We start from the raw sequence: 25,876 nt of genomic DNA, 5'->3' as shown, positions 1-25,876 counted from the left end.
ACAGCTCCTGACTTATGGATGCTGAAAATAACATTGTTCAACATTTGATTTAGTTGAGACTCAAATTCACAGCTTGGTTAACAGTTAAACTACATTTTCTTGGACAAAAAGCTGTCGCCAATTAGAGGAATTGTGTCTGTCCGAACAGCTTTGACGCAGTGATTCAGGCTCCATGAGAACCAGGCCCGAGCATGTTACAGAGCAGTAATCCTCTGGCTGGAAGACAGATGCCCTAGGCAGATTAAGTGGCCTGGTGACCCACTCTCCCTCTGGGCCTGGTTTCTACAACAGCACCTGTAGGGACTCACTTGTATAAAACCAGTGGGTTATTTAAATATTACCTCATTAGGGCTGCAATAATTTATTATTGATTAGAGCTGAGTGAATGAATGAATCAATAGAAAATAACCAGCAACCATTTTGACAATTGATTTGTCATTTGAGGGAAAAAAATGTGTCAGTTTAATCAAAATAATTGGCTGCAGGCCTATTATTTATTAACTGATAGAAATCAAAAAATTATATTAAACTATTATCAAATAGAGAAAAGCAGAAATCTTCACATTTGAGAACTATTGAAGTTTAACTTGATGGGAAAAAAATCTATTATTAAGATTGTTCAGTAATTGTTTCAGCTTTAAAAAATAAACTAAAAGAAATGTTGCATCAGTGTTTGAAAATATTTCAACTTTGACCATTTTGGCCAGAGTCCAGCTTTACACTGTCAGATTACAACCATCTGGTTTAAGTTGTTTTAATCATTAGAGAAGGGAGGACATACACACAGATCAGCCATAACATTATGAGCACTGACAGGTGAAGTGAATAACACTAATTATCTGGTTATCATGGCTCCTGTCAGTGGTCGGGATATATTAGGCAGCAAGTGAACATTTTGTCCCTAAAGATGAGGATTTGAGAGACTTTGAGGGCAGACTTGTGATGGCTAGACGACTGGATCAGAGCATCTCCAAACCTGCAGCTCTTGTGGGGTGTTCCCGGTCTGCAGTGGTCAGTACCAGAGACAGGGTCATGGGGGCCCAAGGCTCATTGATGAACGTGGGGAGTGAAGGCTGGCCCGTGTGGTCCGATCCAACGGACGAGTTACTGTAGCTCAAACTGCTGAAACAGTTAATGCTGGTTCTGATAGATATTATTATAAACATTATGATGTCATAATAATGGCTGATTGGTGAATATATAAATACACCTAAGTTTTACAATGGATTCAACTATAAAACCACACATACAAGCTGCTGCTTTCAATGTACTGATTATAAAACAACAGTAAAAACCTAAACCCATCCTCCTGGATGTGAATGTGCCAAAAAATTTACTCATTGCATTTTTTTTTTAATCACACCTCAGTTTAATAGATGAGAAACATCAACAAAAATGTCATGTAAAAGGAAACAAAGACCAACTAAACTAGAAAGAAATGTCCAACCTGTTATTCTGCAACAGAGGTTTTATTATTGTGAATAATTTTTCAACCAACAGGGTCAGACATTAAGACCAGTAACAGAAAGTTCAGTTCTGTTCAAAGAAAAGACCAGTAGCTAAACCATTACCACGTATTAAATGGTTGTCAAAATGTTTGTGAGCTAGCGTCTTAATGCAGGAGCTCCCAGTTTAGCGTTTCCAGATACAGGTTAAGAAATGTCAAGTCCCAGCTGAGACGAGTCAGAAGAGGTTGTCAGACCTGACTCCTAACCAACAGGTTGCTTTGTTGAGAAGTTGCTAAGTGCTAACAGGCTGATTAAGAACATTTAAAACGTTGCCCCGCTTTCTCTACATCAAACCAATTAACCCGTCACCCACTCCCCTGTTTGATCTGCACACAGTGGAATAATTGTTGAAAAGCGTTGTGGCTCTCCAGATTGATTCACCACACATCCACTCTCCTCTCAGCTTTGGTCTTTCTCCTCGTCTATGGCTGTGGTGATGCTCCAAATTTGGCACTCAGCTTGGTGACGAGGGCCATGATTTTGGGGTTGTTCTGGTACTTGGCGATGTTGGCCGGGTTCTGTGCCACGTCCTGGAAGGCAACCATCACCTCAGGGTCCTAGAGTTAAATATGGATAAACAGGGTCACTTTTATTCACACAGTGCATGTCCAGATCAGCTTTAAAGACAGTTTGTATCAGCTCTCCAATCGTGCAACTTCATCAGACAATCCTTGTATTCTCAGTCGGCTGTGATTTAACCTGAGCAGCCTGTTACTGTGTCTCTAGCTTTATATTTGTATTTTGATAATTGTTTAACTTGTGAAAACTGAGGCATTCACTGAGGTACCTGAGAACTGGGCCAGGTTTAGTTATTAAGTACATGGTTCACTCAGACATCCTATACTTAGAGACACTGGGAGCAGGGGTGCTGCTTCAAATGTCTTTGGTTTAGGACAGGTAAGAGCAGGGCAGGTCACAGATTAGTTTTAAAAAAAAAAGGCACTTCAATAGGTGATAGGTAGTTAATTAACAATGTCAAAAAACACAATGAACAATAAAATACAGCAGTGTTTAAGGTCCCATTAAATCTTCATGTATCATTCTGCTCTCCTATTAGAATATCAAAAATGCATTTTGATATTAAAATCCCACCCACCCTTTCCTCTAGTTTTAAATTCAAATTTGAATGACTCATTTTGCAGCCGGGGGCGTTTGAACCAACTGCTCCTCCTGTCATATAAGCACATTTGTACTTAAACTAACCTGCACTGGCAGCAGTAATAATAATGTGGCAGTAATGTAAACGATTTCCAACCACTTCTGAACCTCAATTTAGGAAATAACTGTTGTCTTCTGGGTAGAAAAGTTGGAGCTTACAGAGTTTGCCTCTAATAGCATGGTGGCAGTGAGAGTATATTGGTTGTTTTGTGTAGACACAATCTTCCCCCTCCAGCTATTTAATCGCTTTGAGTAAACAACAGGATAATGCATCCAAGTCCATCTCTATATGGCTAACCATCTTCTGGCTGTAGCTTCATATTTACCGTACTGACATCTTCTCATCTAACTCTCTAAAAATTAATAAGTATGTTTCTCAAAATGTCATACTATTCCTTTAGGATCTGTACAACCTAAAACATGGGAGGTAACAGTGGAAGTGGTGGTATGCAGAGGATTAATGTGGCAGTTAAATCACCTTCATGGCGTTGAGCAGCTCAGGATCCTTCAGGAAATCTCCAAGACCCGGCATGCCAGAGGGGGCTCCTCCCGGGAACCCTGCAGGGCCTGCAGAACACCGTGCAGCAGCAGCACTCATTAATTGCGCTTAAGGTACAATCACATCTGTCTGTTAAATCAATGATGACTCCAGACAGCACAGAGAAAAAACACTGGAATTGTGTTGGCTGGAGCTGTAAATAAGATACTCAAGTCAAACTAAAGGCTACAAACATGTGACTAGAAATACAGATCGACCTGTAACTGCACACAATCCCTCCAATTATATACTTTTTCCACACTATTTTTTATTTGCCTCCCCTATATTGCATTTGGCATGTTCGTCTCATCCCACCGTCCAATGAACCAGCTTGTTTCTGCTCTCCTACCTGGGAAGTATCCTCCTCCGCACTGTCGGGCTTCCTCCTCCTGTTGAGAGAGGAAAGAATGGGATGAGTTGATCAGTGTTGAAATCATGGACGCCAACAGGGTTTTCTTGGTTTTTGTACAGATTTTACCAATTTTATTAATATACTGTTACACTTGACTGCATGGGTAGAATAGTTCAACTTAAAAAAGACATTTATTGTATGTTTTCAAGTCGAAGAAATGAACTCACCCTCTGAGCACGTGCATGCTCCTCTCTGGCTTTCTTTAACCGCTCTTGTTTCTCGCTGATCTCCTTCTCTTCTCTCTTGCGCTCGTATTTGCGTCTGTGCTCAATGATTTTGTTAGCCTGAACGTGAAGAGAAACATGACAAAAGTGACGCATCGGAAATATATTCATCTATTTTGAGCTTGCACCAGTTAAAATAACATTACAGCTAACACAAACAAATGAAAAAAGGTTGCAATATGTTTTACCCTAGGCTGGACCTCCTTCAGCATCGCACTGGCGGACTCGTCATAGTCCAGCTTACAGGCTGTGGCCAGGTCCCTGGCTGCATCCTCCCAGTGGCCCAGCAGCCTACAGCAGCAGTGGCACGCACGCACACACGCAAACAAAATATAGTACCGTCAGATCACCAACAAGATGGCACAAGCAGCATGGATTGCACAGAGAGAAACCTGCATGAATTCACCAACACTTGAGGGCTTTATTACGTCGAGTCACCCAACCTCAAACCTATTTCATGTTATACCCTTTAACATCTAAGCTTGGTTGTAATCTGTGTCAGACTGCGATATCAAGTTTCATGCGTGTGCCATGTAAACATAGAACAAAAAGCAGACACGTCATCCATCTGCGCTGCTTAAAATGTGATTTCTGTGTCATTTAATGCTTAAGATATTAGTTGTGGCAGCAGTTGCATTGTGGGAATCTGGTACAACGTTTAAGACCCATTCAGGATTTTGATGCAGGCCATTGGTGGCGGTGCCTCACTGTGCAAACGTATTAACTCAGACCACCATTTTGAATTTACCAACCAACCAAAAGATCAAAATCGATGGCTCAGTGCAAAGGGCCTTAACTCATAGACTGACACATATATATCTTGGTACTCAAGTTAAGATCTTGTATAGGATGTTCACACTGAGATAACTATCAAATGTGTTGTTTTGTATGGCATAAAGATGAGAATGATGAATGAAAGCAGTTAGCTCAGCTGATGAAATATGAAATGCCCGTTGCCAAACCGGGTTAGGTGTGTTATAACTGTGAGTGTTTACACTGAGGGTTTGGTTATGTCACGCATTTGTACAGTTTTGCTTTATAGTCAGGTGTTAACTTTACATACCGGAAAGCATCTGCCCTGTGGAAGATTCATTCAATAGAAATGTACCTGTGAGCTTTTCCCCTCCACTTGTAGGGCTGTGCAGAGTCTGGGTTGATGCTGATGGCTCTGTCACAGTCTCTTATGGCTGCGTTGGGTTTCTGCATCTGGATGAAGACACTGTCAAAAAGAGGACCACTGATTACACTCAAAGCCATTCATAACAGACACAGTAACATAAAGCAAAAAGACATCCAAAGCCCTTAAATGTAACATATTATGTTGAGGACTTAAACAGTTGTGGTATTGAATGACACTGAGGACTCTTACCTTGCCCTCTTGGCGTACAGGATGGCTAGGCAGGGATTCAGCTTGATGGCTTCAGTAAAAAGATCCAGAGCTTTCTGCAGGTCACCTACGAGCGAAAAAACAAATCAAACAGGTTTTAGAGATTCAATCTGAGCATTTTTCTATTTATCTAACGCATGCACTGTTCCCTTTCTGAACACTATATCAACCTACCTTCCCCTAGAGCATTAATGGCATCCATCTTCTTCTCATTGGCCTGATCCATCATCTCCTCTGTGACCTGAGGAAACATATGGACACCGACCGGTGATCAAATAAATCCTGTCCAAAGCGTTAAAAGCTTGTTTACTTTGCAGGACTGGAAACTCCTTTCGCTGTTTGGTTTCCACATTATAGAATAGGGTCTGAATTTGAGTAAATGTATGTTTGATTCACAGATAATATAGGAAAGCTCAACATTTTACCTCAATGTCTTCAAACTCTCCCATGTCCTGTGGTTCATCCGTGTCTGGCTCGATCACTCCCTCATTGTCGATTTCTGAAAAGGAAACGGATAAACCCAACATTTACAATAAGCTCTTGATGAGACACACAAACGATTCTTGAAATCCTAATTTACTGGACTCTTTACAGTTTTAAAAGGTCGTCATTTTTTAGAACCACTTTGCTGAAATTCTCAGAATATGAAACAATTACTGTTTCTCCCTGTTTCCAGTGTTTATGATAAATTAAGCTGCCAGCTCCAGAGTGATATAGAGCTTCTCATCTAACTCTGCATGAAAGACACAAATGGCCCAAAAGTAAACTAGAGTTATCCAAGCTGTGCCTTTAAGTTGGCAGACTAAGATATAAAACATATTTTAGGTAAAATGTTTACAAAAATATATTAAGTTTGCTGCAAGTGTGCACCTGAACCACAGACTGTAGAAAAACTGGAGATGGTAAATCTAGTCTCTCCATAGGAATCACACCTATAGACCCTTGACCGCCAAGTCCAGAGCTGCAATTTAAGAATCGTTAGTACCTAGTTCACTCTCCTCGCTCTCAGTCAGCACAGAAGGCTCAGGCTCAGGAGCTGAAGCTGATGTGGGAGGAGGACCACAAGGACAGCCACCCTATAAGTCAGAGAGAAGTCTGTTATCACACAATGTGACACGTTTCAAAACTTACAGGAAATTCATCAACTGCCTCTACTATTTAAATCCTTTGTGTTTCAGGGTTTTATCTCTAGACAAATATCAGAACGTAATGCAATAACTAATTAAGAAATAAAAAACAAAAGATATCAAATTACCAAAACTACACAATAACTAACATAATAACAACTTTGATGTTGATCACCTGACATGACTCCTTTGTCTTGGGTGGTGGAGGGAGTGTTGCACCCATGCTGCAATATAAAATTATTATTAATAACAATTCAGTGGGCAATACAGGAACCCCGATTCTTTAGATATTATCTGCTGCACAGGAAATAATAAAGATATTTCAACCTGGTCCAGTGTGTAACATTTGGGAGGATCTATCGTACATAAACCAACAGTCCCTACAGATTTTCACATTGGCTTATCAAACTGTTCTGTCAATTGACTATTTGAGTGACTTATTATTTCAGCTGTACTACACTTAAGTCTGTATTTGTACACTGCCTCTGTTAGATTTCCAGTCCAGTCTGTTGTCGATCACCACTCCCAAGTATCTGTAGTCCTCCACTTGGGAGTGGTGATCGACAACAGACTGGACTGGAAATCTAACACCGAGGCTGTGTACAAGAAGGGGATGAGCAGACTGTATTTCCTGAGGAAGCTCAGATCCTTCAACATGTGCAGCAAGATGTTGGAGATCTTCTACCAGTCTGTTGTTGCCAGCACCATTTTCTTTGCTGCTGTGTGTTGGGGCAGCAGCATCAGAGCCAGCGACACAAACAGACTTGATAAAATCATCAAGAAGGCTGGCTCTGTACTTGGTCTAAGGCTGGAGTCTTTTGAGTCTGTGGTGGAGAGGAGAGCGCTGAATAAACTGTTATCCATCATAGTCAATGATCAGCACCCTCTCCATCACACAGTGGTCGGACAGCGGAGCACCTTCTCTCACAGGCTGCTCCAGCTCCGCTGTCGAAGGCCACATGCCATCACACTGTACAATAACAGTTAAAACTCTGGCCATACAGAAAACAACTTACTTTCTGAAAAAGTATGAATGGTTTCTATGTGTTTTGATTTAAATAAAAATGTTCCCTAGTTAGTTGAATGAAGGGTTTTTCGTACTCCTGACTGAGACTATACTCTCTCTCTCTCTCTCTCTCTCTCTCTCTCACACACACACACACACACACACACACACACACACACACACACACACACACACACACACACAGAGAGAGTCTGTGGTCCATGGTTTTTAATAGATGGTGGGCGGGACTGGGCACGTGGTTAAGCCTGCAATCTGTTTGAGCCTTTATCCAAATACTTTAGAGACAAAATGAAAGAATAAATCCTCAATGACTCTCTTTTACATAACAACCCAGACTCCTTGTACAGCTCTTGTACAGGTGGGACCGACAGTCTGGACTTACCTGTGCAACCAGGTCCGGAAGAAGCCCATCTCTGGAAGGTGCAGGATCTCCGGACTGGTCTCGCACAACTGCACGAAACCCTTTAACTCTGTCAGTTTCCGTGGGTCCATATTGCTCTGTCACGTCCAGCACACAGCGGGCTGAAACCAGAGAGAAACACAATCAACAACTTCTGGCGGTGTTTGCGTGCGCAGCTGCTAACGTTAATGCCAGCGTTGCTAAGCTAAGTGTGCTAATACGGCGGTTTGAATGGAGGTGCGCGACAACCTCACTTTTCTTCACGTCAACACAACGACACTGGTGACGGAGACAAACGTGCACAACTAACACCAATTACTAATACAACATAAGCAAACCGAGACCAGGAGTTTGTGGAAATGTGACGCGACCACAGTTTGACGCAGGATAACGTCGTTAGCTAGCTGCAGCACGGGCCGTGGTCAACACTTAACGTTAATACAGACACACGTCTCGGTAACCGGGGGGACGACGCACCTGCTCCAATGTGCACACCGTTGACACCCGAGAAGAAAACCCGCAGAGTGAGGTTGCAAGTGGTTGTTTTCTTTTATTTTTTTGTTGTTGTTGTTTTTATCGCCACAACAATGCTGCTCTAGTAGTGGCGTCGCTCCGGTGTTTTCATTCAGGCGAGTTGCCGGACAGACCGACCGTGTATGGATCGGGATTTGTGTCCCTGAGCTCGGGCTGTCAGGAGGGAGACAAATCAAGAAGGTTCTACACTCTTCTTCTTGTAGGATTGTGGTCGCTCACAGGCGTCTCACTGCCCTCCACAGGACACACATTTAACTGATACATATTCACGTTTCTAATCCTCAATCATGCAGGAACTGTAAAACTGATTTTGAACCAGAATCTTATTTTATTGGCCAGATATGTGCGCACATACAAGGGTGGTACATTGCTTTACATTGCTCTTTACGTTGCTCTTAATGTACAAACACAGATTAAGCATAAATAAACAGGACAAAAAGCTCAACACAACACACACAAACTACTATGTACAGTTATACGTATATATAAACAAATATTTGTAGAGTTATGGTGCAATCGTAGTAGAAAATAACAATACTTCCAGGTCTGACAGTCTTTTCCTTTCTGTATTATATTTGATACATTCCAGGAAAATATGCATGACTGTTTCAGGACATCCACGCTCACATAATCCAATAGGATGTTTATAATGTTCACGTACTCATTTAACCTGCAGTGTCCGAGCCTCAGTCTGCAAATCTTAGCAGAATCTCTTCGGGTTCCAAAATAATAATATCAATAATCAGTATCAATAGTATATAATCAATAACTGACTTTTTTAATCGGAGGATGTAAAGACAAATAGTGCTTCCCTTTGGTCTCCTTTCCCTGCCATTCGCTTTCAACACCCTCCTTGTTCTACTCCTCCCAGACATATAAATGTTTATATCTATTTCTCCTTTCTTTATGATTGCCTTTGCTGTAGAATCAGCTATTTAATTTACCTCAACTGTAGCATGCTCTGGAGCATCAATCAAAAGTAAGATCGATATCCAGCTCTTGCATTACCCCAAAAGATAGAGGAAACCAGCCCATATATTGTGCTATATGAGACTTGCTTCCTGTTTTGTAAATCAAAAATAGTTTGTTCTTGATTTTGCCCTTTCAAAAGACACCTATATTCCAGATTTATTCCACAAGGTATGTTTGTTCTGCTTATGTGGGCTCCTGCATATGTAGGTCTGAAGGAAAACAGAACAGAGAGATGCTATAGATTTTCCATTAAGCAAATCAGAGTTTGAGGGGATACTTAATCAAAGCAATAGAAGAGAGTGGCAATAAGACTTATATATATATATATATATATATACACTACCAGTCAAAAGTTTGGACACACCTTCTCATTTAATGTTTTTTTCTTTATTTTCAAGACTATTTACATTGCAGATTCTCACTGAAGGCATCAAAACTATGAATGAACACATATGGAATTATGTAGTAAACAAAAAAGTGTGAAATAACTCAAAATATGTTTCATATTTTAGATTCCTCAAAGTAGCCACCCTTTGCTTTGTTGACAGCGCTGCAAACCCTTGGCCTTCTCTCAATGAGCTTCACGATGTAGTCACCTGAAATGGTTTTCACTTCACAGGTGTGCCTTGTCAGGGTTCATTTGTGGAATTTCTTGCCTTCTTAATGGGGTTGGGACCATCAGTTGTGTTGTGCAGAAGTCAGGTTGGTACACAGCTGACAGCCCTATGTGACAACTGTTAGAATTCATATTATGGCAAGAACTAATTAGCTAAGTAAAGAGAAACGACAGTCCATCATTACTTTAAGAACTGAAGGTCAGTCAGTCCGGAAAATTGCAAAAACTTTGAATGTGTCCCCCAAGTGCAGTCGCAAAAACCATCAAGCGCTACGACGAAACTGGCTCACATGAGGACCGCCCCAGGAGAGGTAGACCAAGAGTCACCTCTGCTGCTGAGGATAAGTTCATCCGAGTCACCAGCCTCAGAAGATCACAAGTTAACAGCACCTCAGATTAGAGCCCAGATGAATGCCACACCAAGTTCTAGTAGCAGACACATCTCTACATCAACTGTTCAGAGGAGAATGCGTGAATCAGGCCTTTATGGTCAAATAGCTGCTAAAAAACCACTACTAAGGAAGAGCAACAAGCAGAAGAGATTTGTTTGGGCCAAGAAACACAAGAGATACATTAGGACATTAGACCAGTGGAAGTCTGTGCTTTGGTCTGATGAGTCCAAATTTGAGATCTTTGGTTCCACCCGCCGTGTCTTTGTGCGACACAGAAAAGGCGAACCGATGGTCTCTACATGCATGGTTCCCACCGTGAAGCATGGAGGAGGAGGTGTGATGGTGTCGGGGTGCTTTGCTGGTGGCACTGTTGGGGATTTATTCAAAATTAAAGGCAAACTGAACCAGCATGGCTACCACAGCATCATGCAGCATCATGCCATCCCATCCGGTTTGCATTTAGTTGGACCATCATTTATTTTTCAACAGGACAATGACCCCAAACACACCTCCAGGCTGTGGAAGGGCTATTTGACCAAGAAGGAGAGTGATGGAGTGCTGCGCCAGATGATCCTTGGGTCCTTGGTGCAGTGACCACTTGTCTGGGTCCAACCTGTGGCCCTTTGCTGCGTGTTGTCCTTTCTCTTTCTCTCTCTCTCTCTTTCTCTCTCTCTCTCTCTCTCTCTCCTCCCCCCCTCCTGTAGATCTTCAGCTGTTCTATTCAATAAAGGCAAATAGCCCCAAAACAAATTTAAATAAATAAATAAACACATTTATGCAGCTGTGGATCGTGTGAAGGCATCGGACGATATGAACATTTCATATCCTGATTATCTAGCAGACTCTATCTGCTCCAGAAACTCAGGTCCTTTGGAGTGCAGGGAGAGCTCCTGAGGACCTTCTTTGATACTGTTGGGGCATCAGCCATTTTCTTTGGAGTGGTCTGCTGCAGCAGCAACATCTCAGCAGCCGACAGGAAGAGACTCGACAAACTGATTAAGAAGGCCAGCTCTGTCCTCGGTTGCCCTCTCGACTCAGTGCAGGTGGTGGGAGAGAGGAGGATAATAGCAAAGCTATCATCACTGATGGACAATGTCTCCCACCCCATGCAGGATACCATCACTACACTGAGCAGCTCCTTCAGCGACAGACTCCTCCCCAAATGTGTGAAGGAGAGATATCTTGGCATCAATAATAATAATAATAATAATAATAATAATAATAATAATAATAATGTCAATAATGTTGACAATAACAATGTGCAATCTATTGCCCATGTGCAACTGCTGCTACTATTTGTGTTATCTGTTGTTGTGGATTCTTACTGTTTTTTCTCTTGTACATAGTGTTTTTATTTATTATTTCCCTATTCTTACTGTTTTTTCTCTATCCCCATTGTGGGACAAATAAAGGAATATGTATCTTGGCTAAAAAACACAATATTATCACAATACTCATGAAAAGTAAGACTTTTAAAACTTAAAACTTTTAAAAACATCCTGGAATCACTTTACCTTACATTTTGTTAATAAACATATATATTTATTGCATTACAGATAGGAACCTCATCTTCCTTGTTCTTTATATGGGAATCTATACTACTTCCACACACTGTTTATATATACTGCCAATGGTTTAACCTGTTTGTTGGCAATATAACAGCAACCTGAGCCTTCAGCCACAGTGAACTATGCGTCTGCCCCTTGTCCCCGGTTCAAAATCAATCAGGTAATCATTATAGCACTGTATGATCAAGATCAAGATTAAGATCAAGATTAAGATTAGGATTAAGATTATCACCATATTTGAGTGTTTTTATTGTACATCGTCTCATCCCTAACTGTGCATTCATTTCTGGTCCACACACAAACACAAGGGGGCAGTAGTGCTGCTGGTACACTGGTTGCCAACCACCGTTAAAAAACAAACAGAAGAAGAAGGTCTGCCAATCATATCAAAGAAGGCATCCACCATTAAAACCAGTGAAGAAGAAGAATCTTTTTTATTTATTTATTTATTTATTTTTATATAGATGCTTTATTGGAAATTGTATCAAGAACAACTTACAGTGACAAACTCTTGGTATATAACACTTATTATATTCAAAATCTTGTTCATACCTCCTTATGAATTCTGTTTAACATTTATAACAAATACAAATACATCATATAGAGAGAGACATTTTAGAATTAAATAAAAGCTGAGAAAATAAAATAAGTAAAACAAAAGAAGAGTATACAATATGTAAGGCAGTATACTTAAAAAAGGAGCTTAGCAAGGGGTTAAATTAAGTTGTGTTCTAACATAAGAGTGTAAAGTTTCTGGGCAGGGGCGTTTTGTACCAAGAAGAAGAAGAGCCTGTGAGGCGGAACTGAGGGCAGCACATCCCCCTTCTACTGCGCATGAACGCGGCTAACAAACATGGAGTCAGCAAGCTAGAGAGGGTAACTGTCAGCTAAAGGCAAATATTACCCGTGTATGAGAGGGTTTTAACGCCGGTAAGTCGCAGCAACATACCGCTGAATGTCTCCGTGAATATCCAGCGTTAGTCGACCGACTCTGTCCTCCGCCGACTGTCCCTGTCGTCTGTAGCGGGGCGACATGCTGTAAGTGACCGGTGTCCTCCAGCGGCAGCAGCTATGTTGCCCTCGACCTGCACCATGTTCAGGGCTGCTGTCAGACTGCTGCCCCGGAGTCGAGGTGAGCCCAGTGTGGAGCAGATTTTAGTATAATTTTAAGTTACTTAAGTTCTTTCACTGGAGGCTGTTTTATACTTCTAGTAAAGTGCAGAGGGAAATATTAAGTCTTTACTACTTTATTTGACAGTTTTCAGATTAAGATTGTAACGTTACATAAAATACATGTGATTGACTGTTACGACACAATACAGTGTGACCATTTACAACAAAGCAGTGTCCAATCTGGGAACCTGTTTCAGTTCTTATGAGAACATTTAAAATAAGATGCTTGCTGTCACTAAAACAAAGGAGATGACTTGGGACTGACAATGAGCCAAAAACCGGTAAAACACACCTCGGTGTCCCCACAGACAACCTCATTTTCTGGAAAGCACACATTGACAACCTGTGCAACAGACTACAGCTACACCTTGTATGGAGTGAGCAGCCAGATCCTGTGGATGTTTTAGCATCATTAGATATGGAATCACAGCATGTTTTGGCAACTTAACAGGCTTGCCAGCATGCACAAGATATCTATGAGGATAACAGGGAGGAAAGAATATGAGCCCATACAGAGCCTGTACGAGCAGGAAGTCATGAAACAGGAAGACAAACTCATTTCGGACCCTCAACATCCCCTCCTCTCTGGATACGAACCTCAGACTCTGTGTGCCAAAGTTCAAATCAAACTGATCTATCTATTAAGCTGCTGGACTCTAATACTAAATCTTAGTGAAATAAAGCAACGTGCAATAAACACACCAGCACCATAGCACTTTAATTATTATAGTTAATCTCTTTTTAAGCTGCCGCATTGTCAGTGTTAAAAGTACAGTCAGTGTGTCTTTTATGTTGATTTTATGATGGTTTTCTGATGTAAGTTTGAATAATGTTTATTATATTCTAGACATTTTTTTCTATAACCTTCTCAATTAGTTTAATTCAATCAACGGTTTAAGGCTCAAACAGGTCAAATTATTATGTTAACTCAAAAATTAAGATTAGAGAAAAGTATACACACACTTGCAGATTTGTGTAACATGTAACCTTTTCATGTATTTCAGCATCAGAACAAGCACGTCACGTTGCATTAGGCACATTATGTCATAAAGAGGTGAGCAAAAATATAAAATTATGATATGAAGAAAAATATATATGTTGTTGGCACTTAATCGATGAAGGGAACCCATTTTCTGTTAAAAGGAAACCTCACCTCTTTTGACGACACATGATAATCCGTTGTATTTAAGAGGGAGAGCAGGCAGCCTTTCACCTGATGATGATGATTAATCTTCCGGCTCACAAATTAAGCAATGTGTTCGGGCCGATTGTTTTGTTACAGATTTATGAGAACACTTTAAATATTGAGGTCCAGAAATTGTTTAAAGAAATATTTGCGGGTGACATCAGAGGCAGATAACAATCTTACTAAAACTTTGTGTGTGTTTGGAAAAGTATTTCAGCTCATTTCGATTGTGATCCCTTACATTTGGTTATTAAAGAATTCTTACCAAGATATCGGTCATCTTTGGCATTTCTGTACTGCAAGTTGTTTTCAATTATGAGCAGACATTCACAGCGCAGTCCAGCTGTGATGAGCTAAAATCATCCTGCTGCAAAGCTCTAATCAAACATCCTTTGACTGCTGATGAAACAGGATTACCAGTTAAAGCAGCTGCATGCAGCATTGTAGGCGCCCAGTGCGAGAGTCTTTACCATCTGGGTTGTGTTTCTGTCTGTAGGATGTGTTTGGTGCCCGTGCAGAAACATTTCTCTGAAACCAGGAGATTCAAAACCAAGGACGGTTCCACCTCGCTACCTGGGCCAACCCAGCCCTTTCACCCATCCGCACCTCATCAAACATGGTGAGTTTAGTTTAAGATGGATTGTTGGAACAGTACATTTACACTTTTTAGAGAGAACCTGCAATGTATACGGTCTTCAGTCACATGATTAACAGGCTTATAATGTAGTTATTCCTTTAGGGAGTAAGTTTTAATGTCATATAATAGAGTGATTTTCTTTGTTCAAGTCAGTTGATTCTCGAGACTACTCGGTTTGCTTGTATCCTGTTTTGATGCAAATAAATCTTGCATGTGGAGTGAAACTGTCAATTTTCTTTGCTTTCTGTGAGTCTGTGTCACCATTCTGGGTACCTTCAGTGGGAGTTTGTGGTCTCTCACTAAAGTCAGATAGACATCAATGGAGGTGCATTGAGACGAGAAAAATTAAACCACAATACTCTGTAACGGCACAGGAACATCACAGAGTATTTGGAGAATTGTAGATCACAGACAACTGAACGCTGTTAAGAAGTGATAATAAATAATAACGATAATTATACATTGTATCTATAAAGTCATTTTCAAGATACTCAAAGACATTTGATACCACCAGGAGACAAAAAGTAGTGCACAGTGTTAAAGTGTTGGTGATGAGCTGCTGTTAAACTCCACATGTCTGATCTCTGCTCCTCAGGTGAGGTGACTCCAGGCTTGAGCCAAACAGAATATGAGCTCCGCAGACACAGGCTGGCCTCACTTATTGAGGCCCAGGCAGAAAGGCTGGGACCCTCTGCCTCCTCAAGCACCCATGTGGTCATTGTTTTGTCCCATCCTACCCGCTACATGACCAATGACATCCCTTATCCCTTCCACCAGAACCAGGTGCTAATCTACTGAACATATATTATTGAATAGCTGCACTTTAAAACGCTTTTAATGTAAATGTGAATAAGCAAACTTGAGTTAAAAAGGTGTACAAATGGGATACTGATTGTTTGTTATTTAAGTGAAGCTTCACCAATTAAATTCGAGCCAAATGTTGTGCAGGATTTCCTCTACCTCAGCGGCATCCTAGAGCCTGACAGTGCCTTGGTCCTGTACGGGAAATGCCGACCAGACCAGGCCATCTTGTTTGTCCCGCGCAGAGACCCAGGGAGGGAGCTGTGGGACGGGCCCCGGTCAGGGAAGGATGGGGCAGCTGCTTTGACCGGCATAGAGAGAGTTCATAGCACAGAAGAACTGGGTCTTGTGCTCAAGAGCCTTAAAGGTAGGTGGATGGACGTGTGAGGATGATGGTCCAGCAGGAACAGAAGTGTTATGTTGAACATTTGAACAGCCACAATTAAGTGTTTGTTAAGCTCAGCTGAATTACTTACTTTCTGTTCTAGCACGGCATGTATGCAGATTACCATGTTAACAGTGGGAGATTCAATATTAGTAATTTTCTCAAACGACGTGTCTTCAGTTTCACACAGAAGTCGGCTTCTCATTTGTAGCCATCTCTGTCAGCTGAAATGACGACTGTCACTAGCAGATTTTATCAGCTGTAGATGGCTATAGTAACCTAATGCCAAGGCTAAAACTCTGTGATTGAAACTCCCATCTCCAGCTGTTTTTTTTAATGTTTCCGGTAAATTTGTGTTAAAACGAGAACCCCATGAAAGGGTCTAAAGGTCCAGTGTGTAGGATTTAGTGGCATCTAGCGATGGAGTTTTATTTGCGTCTGTATTGGACGACCTGGGAATGAGAAAAGGCTGTGAAATGTATACGAGAAACTATGGTGGCTGCGAAACCCGTGAAACAGCCAGTGTTTGGTTTGTCCGTTCTGGGCTACTGTAGAAACATGGCAGTTCAACATGTTAGACTGTAGAAGAGGACACCTATCAATATCATATTGCATTTCTGCAAGTAGAGCCTCCTAAATTTTACACACTGAGCTTTTAAATGTGTACATTGTGGCTGCATCATGAATGACAAAAATGGCACCTGTTCAGTGCAATGAGAGTTCCCATTGCAATTCCCAATTCTGGCCCGTAGACTTTACATTATGATGAAGTCATGGATTTTTAAATTGCTTTTCTCGGCTTGAGGAATGTTTTATAAACACAAAACCTCCATGGATCAAAAACTCATATAGAAAGAGTCTGAGCTTGTTTGCAGTTCAAGGTGTCCTGTCAACTGTTAAATTTCAAATTATTTTTGGGCTGCAGGGGATTTTTTGTTATAATACCATGAGAACTGGAAGCAAGGCTGAGCATCGGAGCCGTATCCTAGTCTTAGTAATATATCCATGGGCTACAAGCTTAACTAACTAATGCTCAAAGACTGAACCTAAAGCCATATGTCCAGGCAGAAAGTGAGAATCCTCATCAGGAGCAGCACTGTTTGTTTATTGCTGTGCAGTATTTTTATACAATGTTGTAAATGAAAATGTTATTTTCACAGACACAATCCTTGGAGGGTTTTGAGTCTTACTTTAGGAAAACATATTCCGAAAAGCAACTCAGAGGTTAGATTTATGCTTTGATCTATTTTGTGATCTAAAAGTGATGCTATTTTTTACAATTTTGGTTTCTGGGATTTAAACTCTCACAAACCAAATAAAGAACCGGACAGAACTGCTTGTTAGACTAAACTCTAACATACTAACATCTTGCCCATAGTGGATTTTCTAGTCCTGAACACCTGTAAACCCACAAAATAATCCTAGTAACATGTTAGCGTTTGCAGCTTACGTTAGAGCAGACAAACACACTGTTTAATCAATTCCTTACACTTTTGTTTACCCTTTAAATGCAGCGTAACGTCTCTTACTGCACCCACCACTTCAATATGTGGAGAAACCCAATGTTTAACAGGTCTGCTGGCTTAGTTACGGTTGCAAAGCATGATTGTTGGCAGGGTTTTTTTTTACAGTCAACTTTGATCAGGAGAAGGGCGATGGACTTACTTAATTTCTGACAAACAAACACAGGAGCTGACTTTCGATCACTAACAAATTAGGGCCTTAATTTCACTGTTCCCATTTTCTATCTACTCTGATCCTCTTTTCAGGCACTCTGCTGTGGTATGATAGCTCTCAGCCCACCCACCCTCGCCTCCACAAGACTCATGTGTGTCCCGTGCTGGAGGCAGGACCGATGCCGCACTCTCTCAGACCTCTCATACACTCTCTGAGGGCCATCAAAAGCTCAGCAGAGGTGGCGCTCATGCAAGCAGCAGGTCACATCACTGCACAGGTTGGTGTTTAAACCACACTACAGTGTCAATGTCATAATGTTATATTATACTAGGAAATGCCTGCAAATAGGGCTATATAGTGTTATATAACAGTGTCTCTTGACCATTTCTTCCAACACATTTAGTGATTCTTTTTAAGATACATGTATTGTAGTGTGTTCACTCAACTCAGATCCATGTCTTTCAGGCTTTTAGGAGGACAATGGCTCTGTCTCAAGGAGATGTGGATGAAGCTGTGCTCTTTGCAAAGGTAACTGAAAATATTTGATGACCTCTTTGTGGCTCTTAACTGCCTCTCTATCATGTGGGGCTTGGTCTTCATGTCTTTTAATTAATCAGGCTCTTAAATGTAATCACTGCGACTCTAAGTGTCATCCATTGATTATGCAGTCAGTGCAGAATGAGCTATTGCTCATTAAGACTGGACATGACTGACAAATTGATTAAAGTTATAATATTCATATTTTCAAGAGAAACAAACTATATGCACTATTGCCAACTTCTGATAAAGAAGTATTCACTGAGGCTCACACAGGTCCTTAAACAGTATGTTTACATGCACAGAAAGAACCAGATGAGAAGTGACCATTTGTCACAGACAACTCTATACAGTAAAAGACCAGTTTATATCTAATGTAATAAGTAGTAGACACTGCTCTACAAATATGTATTCCAATAACAGCTTGTCAGCCACTTTATGTATCAACCACTTATTCTCTTTATTTAAAAGTTTCTTATTTGTGGATTATGCAACTCATAAGAAGCATGTTGTCATGTTGTTTCTTTTTGTGTTCCTAAAAATGTTTTAAATAGTGTGCAGGAGACTGAAATGCTAGTGCTAGGATTTGCCTAGTTTCAATAAAATGATTGTCGTTCTGTCCTGTAGAAACAAATTCATCATCCTGGATATCTGTGCAGCACTGGAATAATGTGTTTTTGTGATTTGTTTTTATAAGGCTGCTGAGTGAAGGCTAACCTTCTGAAATTTAGGAATAAAATTAGAAACTGTTGCTGTCACTGATGCATTTTCATCCCAGTAGTTATATTATTATATGTTTTCTCAAACAATAATGGTAAGATATACAGTAGAATATATAGCCCTACAAAGGCAGAGAGCAGTGACTACATAAACACTAGTTGTCAGGCTAGCTTAACAGTTTTCTCACCAACTAACTTTAACTTGAACTCTGTTGTTTTAGCTGTTTCTCCATTGCAGTAATGCAGTAAACACAATCAGTTTCTAGCTCTCATAGATTAACAACTGAGTTTAGTTTAAGCTCCATTTTGTAGTTTCTTGTCAGATTCAGGTCTTTATTCAACTTTGACCAAATGTGTAATTACTGTGTTTGTATGTATTGCAAACATGACGCTCACAGTCCCATTTCAATTGGAAAGACTTCTTCTTATTCCAGTTTGATTTTGAGAATCGGATACATGGCGCAAACTTCCTGGCCTATCCCCCTGTTGTTGCTGGAGGGAATCGAGCCAATACTCTGCACTACATAAACAACAACCAGATTATCAAGGTAAACAAAGGGGTTGAATGTGCTAAAGGATCCGTCCTGTCATATATGCTGCAATGCAACATTAAGCCCTCTGAAGCCCTCTGAAAATGATAAATGGTCACATATATAAAGTAATGACTCATTATACTTTTTCTCCCCCATCAGGATGGTGAAATGGTGCTTCTTGATGGTGGTTGTGAATACTTTGGTTATGTCAGTGATATCACTCGAACATGGCCAGTGAATGGAAAGTAAGTTTGATAAAATAATCTTAAAACTGCAGTAGGCAACATACACAATGCAAATCCTTTCCCCTGTCTCTCTCTGCTGCCTCATATCACTCCGTTAAACCCTTTGCTACCAAACCCACAAGTTCTTACGGCAGCAGAAGGAGCTGTTGCCCTGAAAAACCTCATGCCTCATAGGGCCCGCTCTCCGCAGCATTAGCCTCTCCAAGACCCCAGTCCTTCTCGCCGTAACCGGTGACTCATCTTCTCCAAGAAGTGGCCCCAGGGCAGAGCACCCCTGGCTTCAGTGGGATGAGAGGATGGTCCAGACATCTTTTTTAACTGCCTCAGCAATACTCTGCTTCAGCGGAGAGGGGCAAGAAACAGCGGAGGACCTGATTTCTCCGGGAGGGGGCTGTGCCGTATTATTGGACTGTCCCACCGACCTCTAATAATGCGGAAAAAGAAATTGGACATTCAAAGGCACCCCTGTCCCCCCTCAAAAGTTATTTCACTCGGTTTGTCATCATGTCGCTTTACCACTTGTCGATAAGAGCACCATGGCATCAAACATAATAAGATTAAAGCTCTGTGTTTTGCCAGGACGTGTTCAGAGTGAGGTGGTGCAGAAGTCTGCTTCTCTCTCAGACCACTTAAATTGCAATATGCTAAAGGTTATTATGGCATTTCACCCGGTGGTGTAGTGCAGGTTATACAAAGTATACCTACTTATTTTTCAGTCGGCACTGGGTGTACCTGCTTGTAAATCCCCTCTGATGCACATCATTCAGTAGTGTTCTGCAAGATTAGTGTTTTCCCCTAGGATTGTGAAGGCATGACACAATTTTCATGAGTGAGTGGAGTAAGGAATAAGAAATACTTCACTCAAAATGCATAATTATGTAGTTGTCTCACCCCGTCTGTGGGCCAGTATTGATTCTTCTGTGGGTCATGTAAATTTCATAATGATCCTTACTGCCTGAAGTCAAGCAGCATTAAGTGACAATGTGTAAATACTACTGGCCCATTTGTGGGTGATCTAAATATGCAAGAGTAGTCTTACATGTCACTGTTTATATTACTGGGTGTTTATCCTCTGCTGGACAGGCTGCTTAAAACATTTTTTTTTAATTAAAAATGAAAGTGTCTACCCACTCCTCCAGGCTTCATTACACCAGTGTGCCTACCCCAGTTTTAAGCAATAAGGTGTGCTGCTCAAAGAAAAATGAGGTTGATAAAGAATATCTGGCTAAAGCTGGCGCTGGTTAAACCTACCGTTCTTACAATACAAAATCCACACAGCGTCACAGTAAACAGAAGTTATAGTGTCCTTCCGTTCCTTGCTGATGCCAAAACACTAAATGAAAATGATATAATATATGGTATGACTGTTTTTGAGAATTGTTCCGTTAGCAGTAGCACACCTTAACTGTCTGTTGCCCCCACCTCTTTCCTGCCAGATTCAGCCCTGCCCAGGCTGAGCTGTACGAGGCCGTCCTGGAGGTCCAGCGCTCCTGTTTGTCTCTGTGTTCCCCAGGTGTCAGTCTGGATCACATCTACAGTACCATGCTGGCATTGTTGGGACGACAGCTCAGGCAGTTAGGCATCGTCAAGGCCAGTACCAGTGATAGTGATTTACTAAAGGTAAGCTCTTGGCTCTTTAAAAACAAAGTTGTTGTACTGAAAGATTTTCAAATTATTTGCTATAATAAATAAATAAATAAATAAATAAAGCAAGCAAGCAAGAAAGAAAAAGTACTACTGTGGGGTAATAAAGGATGTTTTGGCAGCCACAGAGATGTTAGTTCAAGATACACAGGAGATTGACATCTTAATTCTTCATCAAGACAAAGAAATCTTGACAAATTTTTGGATTAGCTGACTGATGATGGGATTCCCCCGTGAGAAACTTTAAGCTGGGTTCATAGTTATCAGCCCTCTGAGGACATGATTTCTAATGATGTCTGTCTATCATTTGGTCGGTCATTTGGTCCAGACTGAAATCTCTCAACAGCGATTAGATGTACTGCCAAGATTGTACAGATATTAATTGTCCCCAGATGATGAATCCTACTGATTTTGGTGATCCTTCGTTATTTTTCCTCTGCCTCCACCAGCAGGTCGAAGTTTTCACTCATTCTGAGATGTATCTTAACGTCTGTTAGATGGATTGGCACCAAATTTTGTACAGACATCCATGTTGTGTCCTACTGTCTTTGGTTGTCCAAGATGAATTACCTTAGACCTCATACCTTAGATGATCCCTTAACTTCCCATGTAGTGTTGTCATCAGGTCAAATGTTTAATTTGTCCAGTACTTTATGAACAAATAATTGCCAAATCAATTAAAAATCCCATCAGCCTAAACAGTACTTTGTGTTAAAGGCTAATAAGTGAGATAGCATTTAGCCCAAAGCACCACTGGGCCTAAGTACAGACTCTCAGAGTCATTATCATGGCTGTAGACTATTGTTGTGGTCGACGTAGAACCACGTTCTTGATCCACTTGACCTCATCTTCTCATAACGGATGCTGTGGTTAAGTTGAGTCTTACTTATATGGTAACAAAACTGGCAGGTGTCTCTGAAGTCCACCACAACATCTGTTTAATTACTTTATTTTACACAGAGGAAGCATCCAAATGTTTTGAGGATAATGTCCACCAGCATCAGGAGAAGTGCTGGTGCTCATTCTTTCTAAAAGGCTTATGGATTAGGATTAAAGGGCAAGTCCTACTTCCTGAATTTTTGACTCAAAATTAGTCAGACATTGTGGATTTAACATTACAACTGGGATTCAAAATTTTTTTTATTTTGAAATTCTTCTTTGAATTACATGTTAGTATTTGTGTTCACCTTTAATATTGTTTAGATGCTCCTGGATTCAGTTGTGCTTCTCTTAAAGCAGGTGAAGAAGAAGAAAATAGAAATAGAAATATGATCTGACGAGGCTTCTTCTCCACAGTAATCCCCCTTCAGTCAGGGTCACCCCTGAATTTCATGTTTATTAAGGTCAAGCAACGAGCTCTGACTGCGCTGGGACTGCTGGTAGAACTACAACTGCTTTAATTTTGTTTATGTTCATCCCAGGCTGCAAGGCGGTACTGCCCCCACCACATTGGCCATTACCTGGGCATGGACGTCCATGACACCCCTGAGCTGTCCCGCTCACAACCTCTACAGCCAGGAATGGCCATCACTATTGAACCAGGTAAATACCCTCTTGAGTTTTCCTCCACATGTGCAGCTGTGGCTGGACCGGTTTGTATCGGACAACCTGGGAATGAGAACAGGCTGTGAAATGTGTAGGAGAAACTACGGTGGCATTTTGGAGTTTTCTATTGTTTTAACATTATTTCTTTATTTAATGAAAACCAGTATTTTTTATATGAAATAACAGGTGTACGTTTATCAATTCCTTATTCTCTTTTTGAGGAAACCCTGAGCTGCAATGCTTAAAATGAGCAGGTAAATACAATCAGATACTGAAATAAACACTAAACTGCTCAAACCAGGTCAGTCTTATCAGAGTGCAACCATACAGGTCAGTCATGCCGAGAGTAGGGCTGTGCATTATCCCAATATCTTCTTTAAGAAAGGTAAAATGTGTGATAAACAGCATTATAATGAAGTACTGTAGTACAGAGATTCCCTGGCCTACAAATCTTGTTCTCCAGATTTAAGAAAACATTGTTTGGTACAGATCCCAAACGATTATATTTTCAAACAGCGCTGTAAATATAAATATTATTTTCAATTTCTGCCAGTGGAGCCTCCTAAATGTTGCACACTGGACCTTTTAATTAAAATCTGTATAAAAATCAGGCCTTAAAAAATCCACACTGTAGCACAAACTCACAGTGCAGTTACTGTGGTGGATGGGAACAACCCCCCATTACACATTTTACATTATCTTCTCTTTGCTATTCCTGCTTTCATACAATTTCCACTTCTCTTTCCTTCTCTTGTCACAGGGTTGTACATCTGTGAGAACAATGACCAGGTGCCAGAGCGTTTCCGTGGCCTGGGCGTCAGGATTGAGGATGACGTGGTGATCCAAGACAAGGGAGGCCCTCTGATTCTGTCCTCTGGCGCACCAAAAACCATCGCTGATGTAGAGCAGGCCTGTGCCCAGAGATAGGGCAAGGAGAGACAGTGACCAAGTGAGCTACAACGTCGATGGCAGTCAATGTGCTGCCATTACCACGGTGATGACATCGTCTAGCTCAGGGCCCAGGTACATGAAAGGTGGGAGCACACTGCAAGACTCCAGTTTAGCCTCGGCAAGGCCTCAAAATGAAGAGTTCTGGTGTGGTAGAATGTAGATTTTGCGGATGTTTTTATCGTCTGGCTAAATGTTTAAAGAAACCAGCGCAGGCGATCTCAACAGTAACGTTAGTCGTTGTTAACAGGAGTGCACAAAGTCAACACACAGTTGAACGGGATGTTGCACTAATTATACTGGTCAATCTTCCAAATATTTTCTGCACAAGAGCATAAAAACCCAAACAAGCAAACATTAAGTGTGATTCCAACCTTATTACTATAAAGAGCTCATCCACAGTTGTGTGTTAATGGGTTACGGTGTTGCTTTGGAGCCTACTGACATATTCCTCCGTACACAATTACACATCAAGGCTACAGCGGTTACAACAACACAAGGTGGAGTCCAGTGTTAATAATGTACAATACGTCCATCTAGTGTTGTGATGGTGCTGTCAGTGGACGAAAGCCAGCACTGATGTAGAGATAAATGCCTTTTTTGCCTTTTCTTTTACCTTTTCAAAAAAATTCCCCATCATGGCACACCAGGATAAAATTAGTTTTTTCTCTCAAACCCCTTTTTAAAACATACTCTTCAGTTGGCTCTCACACACAAAAATGCACCACTCTTTCCCAGCTCATGCTACAGTACAAATAATCAAAACACCAAATGTGGAACATGCACTCACTGTTGCTGTGGGATTGTCAGGAAGCATCAGAGCATGTCAAATCAACAGACCACCATGTTTATGCACACAATTGATGAATAAAGAGGAACCCGTCTTAAACAGCTGCTCCTGATAAACCTGGAATGATGGTAATGATTACACCAGTGTACTGAAATGGCTTAAAAAGTGTACACTGGAAAGAGTTTGTGTGTGTTGTGTATCTGTGTGGGACGTATTGTCTTTTCAACAGAGAGAAAAATGTGTTTATATGTATTAAAAGATCTCATTATTTCTTCTTTCATAACTAATAAATTATATTGGTTTGACTCGGGTTACTCATGGTGGTCGACATGTGAGAAATGAGGATAATAATTGAATTAGGCTGTAGAAACCTTGACTGTAACACAAAAAGACAAATGTTTCACCTCAGGTGGTCACATAGAATAAATTTGAGTGTTGACAGGGTAGGAACGTCCTCCTCAGTTACAGGGGAAGGGTCCATTGTCCCCTTCATTATTATGGTTACTTTGGTTAATTGTGTTTTCACCAAATGACTTTAGCTTTGGTCTCTGTTGTCACACATGCGTGCCTCTGATAACAAACTACAGGCACTGCCATGTATCCTCTCTGACTGTTTTCTCTCTCAGGTGAAGCAATATGTTATGAAGTTCAGTGTTTATGGTTCTCATTACTTGCTCTGTCTAACCTGTGTGCTTTTTAAGACAAATACATACACTCAGTCCAAAGTAACTGATACTTTAAGTACAGTAGCAAATTATCGGAATACCTTCTCTGCCACTATCAATGATTGTGTGTAAAACTTTGAGAATGACCACAGTTTGAAAAATGTGTTTAGAAAAGTTAAGAAAAAGAAACTTATTTGTAATTCCCACCAGGGATTGAAGAGCTATTCAGACCCTTTACTTAAGCAGTAATACACAAATTATGTATGTGAAGTACCTCATAAAAATACACATGTAGATTTTAAACAGCTAGTTGGTTGAGATGGAGTTTATTTTAACTATTTCATACACTGTTGGGTAATTGAATTGCTATATATATATATATATATATATATATATATATATATATATATATATATAGCAATAACTGATCAGATTTTAAATAAGGCTGCACCCTTCAAATATTGTTCTCCAGATTTAAGTTTATTCAATGAAAATGTAATTTGTGATGCAAAAGCGACCATTCCCCAT

The 25,876-nt window shown here is 40.7% G+C and overlaps 2 protein-coding genes across 2 annotated transcripts; one reads left to right on the top strand and one right to left on the bottom strand.

Annotated features, from left to right (window-relative positions):
- Window positions 1-1,450: 1,450 nt before the first annotated feature.
- st13 (ST13 Hsp70 interacting protein) lies at window positions 1,451-8,470 on the bottom strand. Its single transcript, XM_051388426.1, has 13 exons — window positions 8,259-8,470; window positions 7,764-7,903; window positions 6,530-6,578; window positions 6,213-6,303; window positions 5,653-5,726; window positions 5,402-5,468; window positions 5,210-5,294; window positions 4,949-5,059; window positions 4,029-4,131; window positions 3,784-3,900; window positions 3,554-3,593; window positions 3,145-3,233; window positions 1,451-2,065 (listed from the first exon to the last, which is right to left on the bottom strand). Exons 2-13 carry the CDS (start codon window positions 7,871-7,873, stop codon window positions 1,931-1,933), a joined length of 1,071 nt encoding a protein of 356 aa, XP_051244386.1. The 5' UTR covers window positions 7,874-7,903; window positions 8,259-8,470; the 3' UTR covers window positions 1,451-1,930.
- Window positions 8,471-12,690: 4,220 nt separating this feature from the next.
- xpnpep3 (X-prolyl aminopeptidase 3, mitochondrial) lies at window positions 12,691-24,988 on the top strand. The gene is made up of 11 exons (XM_051387161.1): window positions 12,691-12,995; window positions 14,719-14,841; window positions 15,455-15,642; window positions 15,808-16,027; window positions 17,815-17,999; window positions 18,188-18,250; window positions 19,413-19,526; window positions 19,671-19,756; window positions 21,193-21,376; window positions 22,822-22,942; window positions 23,706-24,988. The coding sequence occupies exons 1-11, from the start codon at window positions 12,935-12,937 to the stop codon at window positions 23,870-23,872; spliced, it is 1,512 nt and encodes a 503-aa protein (XP_051243121.1). The 5' UTR covers window positions 12,691-12,934; the 3' UTR covers window positions 23,873-24,988.
- Window positions 24,989-25,876: the final 888 nt, after the last annotated feature.

The sequence above is a fragment of the Dicentrarchus labrax genome, unplaced genomic scaffold (assembly GCF_905237075.1).
Source record: "Dicentrarchus labrax unplaced genomic scaffold, dlabrax2021, whole genome shotgun sequence".
In the NCBI taxonomy this organism is placed as follows: Eukaryota; Metazoa; Chordata; class Actinopteri; family Moronidae; genus Dicentrarchus; species Dicentrarchus labrax.
The sequence above is the reverse complement of the archived record's forward strand: the minus strand, read 5'-3'. Positions and strand labels throughout refer to the sequence as shown.

Coding starts and splice junctions, on each gene's coding strand:
- xpnpep3 (XM_051387161.1), top strand. CDS start 12,935: ATGTTGCCCTCGACCTGCACCATGTTCAGGGCTGCTGTCAGACTGCTG. Junction 19,757..21,192: donor ACATGGCCAGTGAATGGAAA/GTAAGTTTGATA, acceptor CTTTCCTGCCAG/ATTCAGCCCTGCCCAGGCTG. Junction 22,943..23,705: donor GGCCATCACTATTGAACCAG/GTAAATACCCTC, acceptor CTCTTGTCACAG/GGTTGTACATCTGTGAGAAC.
- st13 (XM_051388426.1), bottom strand. CDS start 7,873: ATGGACCCACGGAAACTGACAGAGTTAAAGGGTTTCGTGCAGTTGTGC. Junction 6,579..7,763: donor TTCCGGACCTGGTTGCACAG/GTAAGTCCAGAC, acceptor TTTATATTGCAG/CATGGGTGCAACACTCCCTC. Junction 3,901..4,028: donor TGAAGGAGGTCCAGCCTAGG/GTAAAACATATT, acceptor CTTCACGTTCAG/GCTAACAAAATCATTGAGCA.